At 42.7% G+C, this 8,269-nt stretch overlaps 1 protein-coding gene across 2 annotated transcripts; it reads left to right on the top strand.

The window, feature by feature from the left end:
• The first annotated feature begins 2,789 nt into the window (after window positions 1–2,789).
• Window positions 2,790–7,561, top strand: LOC146253149 (cytosolic phospholipase A2 gamma-like). 2 transcript variants are annotated; one of them, XM_084678070.1, is made up of 15 exons: window positions 2,790–3,098; window positions 3,185–3,231; window positions 3,417–3,527; window positions 3,653–3,795; window positions 3,930–4,110; window positions 4,194–4,299; window positions 4,466–4,606; window positions 4,725–4,790; window positions 5,085–5,207; window positions 5,440–5,586; window positions 5,760–5,843; window positions 5,953–6,107; window positions 6,603–6,774; window positions 7,022–7,190; window positions 7,280–7,561. In XM_084678070.1, the coding sequence occupies exons 1-15, from the start codon at window positions 3,023–3,025 to the stop codon at window positions 7,320–7,322; spliced, it is 1,764 nt and encodes a 587-aa protein (XP_084534196.1). In that variant the 5' UTR covers window positions 2,790–3,022; the 3' UTR covers window positions 7,323–7,561. The 2 variants fall into 2 exon arrangements, with proteins under 2 accessions (XP_084534196.1, XP_084534197.1); XM_084678071.1 differs by lacking the exon at window positions 7,280–7,561 and having other exon boundaries at window positions 7,022–7,194.
• The last annotated feature ends 708 nt before the right edge of the window (window positions 7,562–8,269 follow it).

Here is an 8,269-nt window from a genome sequence, read left to right as displayed (position 1 = left end):
GTGTGTGTCTGTGTGTGTGTGTGTGTGTGTGTGACATTATTATTCACTTTTGTGGGGCAGGTTCTATGATTCACCCTTTTTATTGTCTAAGAGCCAGGGACTCTGGAAAATAAAACAGCTTGAGAGACGAGCCTGTTCTGCCTTTGCAACTTCATTCCATCTTTCTGAATGTCACATCAAAATGAATATGCCATTTGAACAGTCAAAGATACATTTAATACTGGCACACTTGTCAATTAAATCCTGTTAGTTGTTCCGTCAGTTGGCTCAAAAACCTAAGTGATATTACCTTCACCTCAGATCTTGTTTCAACCATCCCCGTGAACTAAATGTTGAGAGACGTGTGAATGGAAGACAAAAAAGAAGCAGAAAAGACAGTATATGATGGAGGACAGAATGACATACATACAAAATACATTTAAAAATAAATATTTGTTTGGAGTTCATGGAGGATTCCCCTTTGTAAAGCCCTTGTTTCGCTCTGGATAAGAGCGTCTGCTAAATGACTAAATGTTTCCTTCCTCTATCTTGGTGTGCGTCAGTAGTGCCTGACTCTTGCAGTGCCTACGTTACATTCTACATCAAACTTTGCAGGCCTCATCATTGTCCACCTGTGCTATTCTGGGAGATGCAAGTATAAAAACAGACTGGCAGGCCTGTAGACCAAAGCTGTATGATTAGTCCCAGCCAGTAGTGGGATGGTAGAGATGCTGATTGGGTAGTAGTAGGTTGGGAATCCCTTCATAGACAGATATACTGTAGACACAACTTCCTGAAGGCAGGGTGCCCCTCATGAAGAGGCTTGAGAACAATTATATAAATCATGTACGATATCTGGTTTTGTCTCAGGTCTGGGTTGAAGGTTTTAGGTGCAGTTTCTATCTGTGTGCCCTATCACACTGTAGAAATCTGTCATTGGGACATCCATCGATGAAGAACATAACCTCCTGAGGTCTCAGGTGGGGTCATAACCCTGCACTGATTAACACAGCCCATCCATCACACATCAACCAATCAGCTTAAACAGCATAATCAATGTTTATCACTAGGGATCAATAGCCCTCAGTGTTCAATCAATACATGGCTCATTCCAGAAGTTCTAGAGTGATCCAAACCACTTTCTGATGGTCAAAGGATAGCCTTTTTAGTCTCATTGTTTTTGGTGTATAAGGAATTAGGTAATTATGGTCCTGAATATAAGGCAATTGTGCTGAATACAAGGGATGGTCATGAATATGAGGTAAGGTTCCTGTGTATGAAGTGCTAAATCTGTAAAGTATAAGCTCATTCTTTAAGCTATCCCAAATATATACATAGTAGCTTGAAGTCCACAGTGAAAAAAACGTAGATTTCACTGCCCTCATGTGGTTCTAATCATAAACAGCAACGCAAACCAGGCGAATTCTCTATTACCACTGTTGAGAGACTATCAATCCCACATCACAGCTTTTTCTCAGAATTTCTGTCATCCATCAAATGTCTCAGTTTGCCTTTTTTCCCAGAAAATTGTTAAATCAGAGTGACCATTAGTGTCTCTGTGCCAAAACAGGAAGTTCATATACAGCCAGCAAGCATCTCCTGTCAACTTTAAGACCTACTGACGACTAAACTCTAGAGGAAACCTAACACATGCTGTCTGGATCTTTCAACCACCAGCATGTTCAAGAACATGGAAGTCGCTGATAAAGGCACAATATCAGCCTTGGTACTGCTTGACCTCCGTGCTGCTTTGGACTCAATGGATCACACGATACTCTGAGCCAGATTAGAACATGGGTGTGGCTGTCAGGGACAGGGAACAGTGGACAGCAATGACCTGTGGGTCCCTCAGGGCTAAACTCACACACCACTTCTCTCCAATCTCTGCAAGCTCCTACAGGGACAAATCCTACAAAACAACATTGCTGGTCACAGTTATGCAGATGCTTGTCTTGACTTGAAAACGAGTCAATTCAGAAACCTTGTTTCGGGATTTCTCTTTGACTTAGATCTTTGGCTCATTGCTGGTCATAGTTGTGCAGATGCTGTCTTGACTCGAAAACGAGTCAATTCAGAATCCTTGTTTCTGGATTTCTCTTCGACTTAGATCTCTGGCTCAATTGCCGTATCAAAACAGTAGCTTCTTACATTTTACTGTGATAACCTGTACCGCCACCACTCAACACCTCAGAATTACATCCCAATTATTTTTTACCTACAATGTTCTTTCTATAGGTATTGCTATGTAATTGCTATGTGATGTTTGCTGTTCATGGTAATATAAATGGGTGAAGAGACAGAGAAGGGGCCTCTTCCAAAGATTCCAGGGTGGAGCTTAAGGAAGCCGACAGCACCAGATGGTTTCATCCCACCCATCTTCTGGTTCCCTCTAGTGATCAAACCTTTTATTCTCAGCTTGATACATGCTTAACATTGTGTTCATTTGACTTTTATATGGAATGGCTGTATTCAGCCTGCTGGAAGCCTGGTCATTTAAATGTTATCAAAAGCTTTGACATTTGAAAATAAAACACTTGAAAAATGTATTAGAGTTAGAAAGTGGCTGAGTGCTCTTAAATTGTTGCAGTAAAAATGTATTTAATTCTAATTTGGCTTTGCAGCCATGCCTATAGTAACAGAAGTTATTAGACAAGATACATTTTGCATGGGGGATGGTAAGCTTTCCAGAGGTACATGGCTGAAGAACAGATTCCTCAGAAGGGACCTCCTCCAAATGTCCAGGGACCATCCCAACTTTCCACCAATCATACAGTAGGAATGTACCGTAGCCCCACTTGAGAACTGCAGGGATAAGCACAGATTCATGATTGCCTCAATAATTTACTGATGACAAACTGTCCATTCTAAAGGCAAATATTCATATTTTTATAAAACATAATCCAATATTTCTTTATCCACTCTTCTGGTATATGCTGGAGTCCTCGGATGAGAACAAGTTGCAATTTGCAATCAAGCCAATCCCAAGGACAAACAGGACCAACAGGATTAACAAGAACACTCCTCTTCTGCTAAATTGTGAAACATGGTCAAGAACTTCCTTCTCACTTTACTGGTGTATGCCAGCTGTGAACCGTTACGCACAACCTGCTGGGATCTTGGTCAGCATACTTTTTTGAGATTTCGCTAGATATTACGCCATCAATTACTTGAAGAAAGACAGACGTTGTGTTTATTCTGTGCTCAGGTGAAAAGCCCAGAGAGAAAGACATGGCTGCCAGTGATACATTGAAGGTGAGAAACGTTCTTGAAGAATGTGCCATTGTTAGATGGATAGCCATGGCTCGATGCTACAGATGCTTTTCATGTCGTTTAAAGTTGATTATTGTTGTTTTGTTTACATGATGTGCTTTTAAAGTGTGTCTAAACATTTTTTGTCCAAGTGTTTTCTTTAAAAAATAATGTTTGAATGTTTCCAGAGGACAGTCCAAAAGTCTGACCATCTGTGCGAGGGGGAGAAGGACTTTGTGCGCCAGAGGAGAAAGAAGATTCTGGATTCTCTGAAGAAGCACAACATCACGTGTGAACTTGTACGTGGACTATCGTGTCTGATCCTGCTTATAGTGATGCACTTACAAAACCAGGTGGTCTTTACTTTACTGACAACAAACTATAAGGGGGAATTGTACAAACGTCTATTTTGCCCCCCACCCAGGAGGATGTGCCTAACATTGCTCTGGTAGTGTCTGGGGGAGGCCAGAGGGCTGCAGTTGGCATGCTGGGGTCAATCCACCAGATGGAGCAGGATGCCCTGCTGGACACTATGCTCTACATGGGGGGGGTCTCTGGATCAACTTGGTAAAATGCATCATACAGGAGCGACACCGATGCATCAACATTCAATTTAGCTCGGTTTCCATTTATAGAACATACAGTTGGTTGATACAGAGTACGCTGTATTTCATGTCACCCTTTCGCTTGCCTCCCCTCAGGTCTATGGCCTCCCTCTACAAAGAGCCAAAGTGGAATGTGTCCAGTGTGATAGCCACCCAGAAGGGTCCCAAAGTGGAACTGGAGGAGGTATCGGACTGGCTGATGGAGAGGGGAAAAGAGCAGAACTTTTCTCTCAGCCATATATGGGGGGCTCTCACCTCCTCCACTGTCATGAAAGAGGTCAGTTAGCCAAACCACGCAGTTACTGCATGTCTGGAAGGGGAGAGTACGGTTGATTTAAAGTGCTTTGTGTTGTTGATTAGATGATCACAAATAAATTCTCTGAGGAAGCAACGAGAGAGGCCTGGAACCCTTACCCAGTCTACTGCGCCATAGACAAACACAGCTTCCAAGACGGACATGTTGAAGGTGCGTTGACACCTTCCCAGAGACTTTTAAAATGACACCTACCTCATGTCTTGGTGTAACTACTGACACACTTGCACTCCCTGAATCTCCCCATATCCCTCCCTGCCCTCCATACCCATGCGTCTCACCTAATCTCAACCCACCCACCCCTCTCTCTTTCCTACAGCATCGTGGTTTGAGATGACCCCTCACCGTTGTGGCTTCACAGACCTGGGCTTCTACGTAGACACTCCCTACCTTGGCAGCCGGTTCAATTCTGGGGAGCTGGTGGAGCAGAAAGAGGAGATGGATATGACCACCATGCAAGGTCATCAAGGGGAAGCTCAAAGATGGACTGCCAAAGTGCTGTTGCTACAGTGCTGTTAAAACCACTTCCTGTAGGTTGTGCGTTCCTCATTTGTGTGTTCTGTTTCGTGTTGCTGCAGGTATTCTAGGCAGTGCCCTGGCAGAGGACCAGACGATCAAAGACATGATGCCAGACTGGATGACAGGTAGTGCCATTGCTTTGTGCGGCACGGGTGTGTCTCAGTGTCTCTTTTGATCCTTAAAAAAAGGGGTCAACTGGGTGTCTAGGGTGTGTGATGTTCAAGGTTGCAGGAGGGGTCTGTCTCCTATCTCACAGCCAAATTTACAGTATTGTGTCAAAGAAAGCTACAGTATAACTTAACAAAATGATGAGAATGATATGTGGGGTGAGGGGTGAAGTCAAGCGTTTCTATTCAATGTTTCAATAAGCTATGAAGCTGGGCCGACCATAAGGACCATCCCTGGTGCTTGTTTTTCAGAGAATGGTGGTGATCTGCATGCCTACTTCCAGGCATACCAGCTCCTCCACACCATGGTGAACCAAAAGGACAATGAAGACGGAAACTCCTCCCTTCGCACCAATCTGGAGAAAGTTCTAGAAGGTAATGTGCATAACACAACAACAGATCTTGTTTATTGTTTGTGAGACTGTGGGCAGTGTTATTTTGTCAAAGAGAAGCATGACACTTCCTTTGCATTTGACACCCACATTGGTGTTAGTGTTAGTGTTAGTGTGAAAGAGGCTGACAGTGGTGATGACTGGTGATACTGGCTCCTTGCTGGACGTGTGGAGGCAGTAACAGAGATGGAGATTGTTCCGTTTCTCTATGGTAGACGCAATAAAGAAGAAGCCCCTCAACCTAGAGGGCTCAGCCACGGCGGAGGAGAAGAAAGCGCTATCTGAACAATGGGGCCTGGATTTCATCAAGGTTCTGGGGGTGTGGTGTGAAAGTCTGCAGGAGAGTCCTTTCAAACGCTTGGGTAAGTGTCCTGTTGAATCATGAATAAATGATAGTACAGTACTAAGTTGCATCAAATCTTGATCCTGTGGAGTGATTTCTATACAACAAGAACATGGTATGAACATGACAGTTTAGCAACTGCTAGAATGACAGCAGAGTTATTTCATGTTAAATTTTATCATCTTTTCCTAGTGTGCTGGATGATCAAGCATGTATTCCCATTGGTTGTGAAATGGGAGTGGGGCTCAATTAACAACTTCCTGTACAAGCATCCAGGTGAGAGAATACCGCTGAAATAACCTGCCCCATTGAAACCAAAGTCTTGAAGCAGATTTGGACAACATGATTGACCAACTGATTCTGTAATGTGTCTGTTACCGGGCAGACCCCAAGGTTCCGTCCAATCTCCAGACGAGGGAGACCCTTCAACTGATTGACGCGGGTCTAATGATCAACGCCCCTTACCCATCTTTCCTGGGGCCAAAGAGAGGGGTGGACCTCATGATTGTCCTTGAATACAGCGCAGGGAACATCTTTGAGGTAGACCACTGTGCTTCCTCTGCTAGTTGAACTAGACTGAAAGCTACGCTGAGGCTTAATGTCACAGAAGATCAGACTGGCTTCCAGGATCTTCTCCTCCCTCAGCCTCACCACATAGTTTTATGTTTCAAACTATCTTTGCAAAATGTCATGAGACAGTTAAAAAATTTGAAAAAAGTTTTAAAAGTTTAATAATAAACCGTCATTCTTCCGCTACTACAAAGTATAGTTCCTACATAAATCGTTGACACGCAACAGCCAGATGGACATCTTTGCCATCTTTTTCAATTTGAAATATTCGATGCGCAGTAATATGGAATGTTAAAGAATGTTATGAGGACAACCTGTGAGGTTATGCTGGATTTTACAATGGCATGGAACGCGATATAGCCAATCACAATCAAGGATGGGAACAACCAGTTTTAGAAATGTATTTTGAGCATGGTGACTCGGTTGCTTCTGGTACCCTCTGACCCAGTCCCTCCGTACACCCAGACGTTAGAGTTTGCCCAGAACTACTCCCGCAAGATGAACAAGCCATTCCCTCAGTTCAACCATAGCGTGCTGGAAGAGAGGGAGCAGCCCGAGGACTTCTACGTATTTGAGGGTCAGGAGAGTGAACCCACTATCCTGTACATGCCTCTCTTCAACCTGCGGAACTGTCAAGGTCAGTCTCCTTCTACAGCCAGCAGGGGAATTCAAAGTACTTTTGGATTGATCAATGTTCAAAGAAACTCCAATTTACTGACGTAAATGTATCGAAAACTAGGTGTATGATGAAATGCATTAAGTGAAAAAAGTAAGTCATATTCACTTCCAAGTTCAATCATGTGATCCCAACATCTCCTCCACTGTGATGTCCTCCACTTCCTGCTTGATGTCTGAATGACTTTCTAGATTTCGTTCCTCCCTAGATAAAGAAGATATCGCTAAAGAGAGGGAAGAGTACACCACATTCCAGCTGCCCTACAGTGCGGAGAAGATTGATTACCTTGTGGAGAAAGCCAAGGTGAACATGCGGAACAACAAGCAGAAGATCCTCCAGCAGATTGAGAAGGCTGTCCAGCGGAAACAGCATCTAAGGTGAGATCATGTCACATGCTGGAGATGTGAAACATCCTCATTTGCATGTTCAGTTGGTTCAGTAGTAACTTGTTGTTCTCCTTTCATAGGAATCCGGACACTGACAAAGAAATGAAGTGTGTGATACTGTAGCCAATTATAACCACCAGGGGGCCACACATGCCCACAATTATCCGTTTATATAAAATAAAATAAAAACAAGGATAACTTTCATTTTTATTGTATCTATTCAGTAGTAGGGCAAAATGGGGTAATTAGCCCCATCGTGAAAAGATGTCCAAGAACTCAGTTCATAAGTTCATAAGTGTACATTTTAGAAGGGTCCAGTTGCCCCCAACATATTACTACTATATTAAAACATATCCAACATCCTGTCTAAACAAGTGAATTATTTGTTAAGGTCTTACTAGTTGTACATGCAATATGTACGTTTAGATTAATTGAAAGCAGTGGCGAAAATCTGCTATCAACTTTAGGGGGGGGGGGACAATTATGACATTTTCTCAAGGGGACACCAAAATTACTGCTGCAGCACATTGTGTCCATAATCAGCAAAGCGCTTTCATTGCGTATTATTGAAATTACATATTTATGTTAAGTGATTTATGGGGGGGTCATATTTTTCCCAGGATGGGGGGGGGGGGGATTTCCGCCTATGATTGAAATATATACTGGAACGGTTTAAAATCATTTTTTATTGTTAAAATACATCGTTTTGTTCGAATATGTTTTAAAAATTGATGTTGCAGGCAACCTTTTTAGTCGAGCAAGATCAGTGGCACGTGTTAGTGGGAAAGTGTTGTGTGAAAAATCTGAAGACCCTTTGTGGGGATTGTGAATTAAAAGGAGAGGGCTTGCTACCCTGTGTAACAAGTAGGTAGCTACAACCGAAAGCGGTTCTAGTCATGATCCGCATTACATTTCCTTTGAACATTTTCCTAGAACACATAGGCCTACTTTTATTAAGGAAAGTTTAACATTAACGTTTACCATCCAATATGAATGTGCCCATGTCTGCTTCTCATATAGGCCTATATAAATATATATATATATATATATATATATATATATATATATAT

The sequence above is a fragment of the Hypomesus nipponensis genome, chromosome 17, assembly GCF_054491055.1.
Source record: "Hypomesus nipponensis isolate SF chromosome 17, ASM5449105v1, whole genome shotgun sequence".
NCBI lineage: Eukaryota > Metazoa > Chordata > Actinopteri > Osmeriformes > Osmeridae > Hypomesus > Hypomesus nipponensis.
The sequence above is the reverse complement of the archived record's forward strand: the minus strand, read 5'-3'. Positions and strand labels throughout refer to the sequence as shown.

Coding starts and splice junctions, on each gene's coding strand:
- LOC146253149 (XM_084678070.1), top strand. CDS start 3,023: ATGGTCAAGAACTTCCTTCTCACTTTACTGGTGTATGCCAGCTGTGAA. Junction 3,232..3,416: donor CTGCCAGTGATACATTGAAG/GTGAGAAACGTT, acceptor GAATGTTTCCAG/AGGACAGTCCAAAAGTCTGA. Junction 6,108..6,602: donor GCGCAGGGAACATCTTTGAG/GTAGACCACTGT, acceptor CCGTACACCCAG/ACGTTAGAGTTTGCCCAGAA.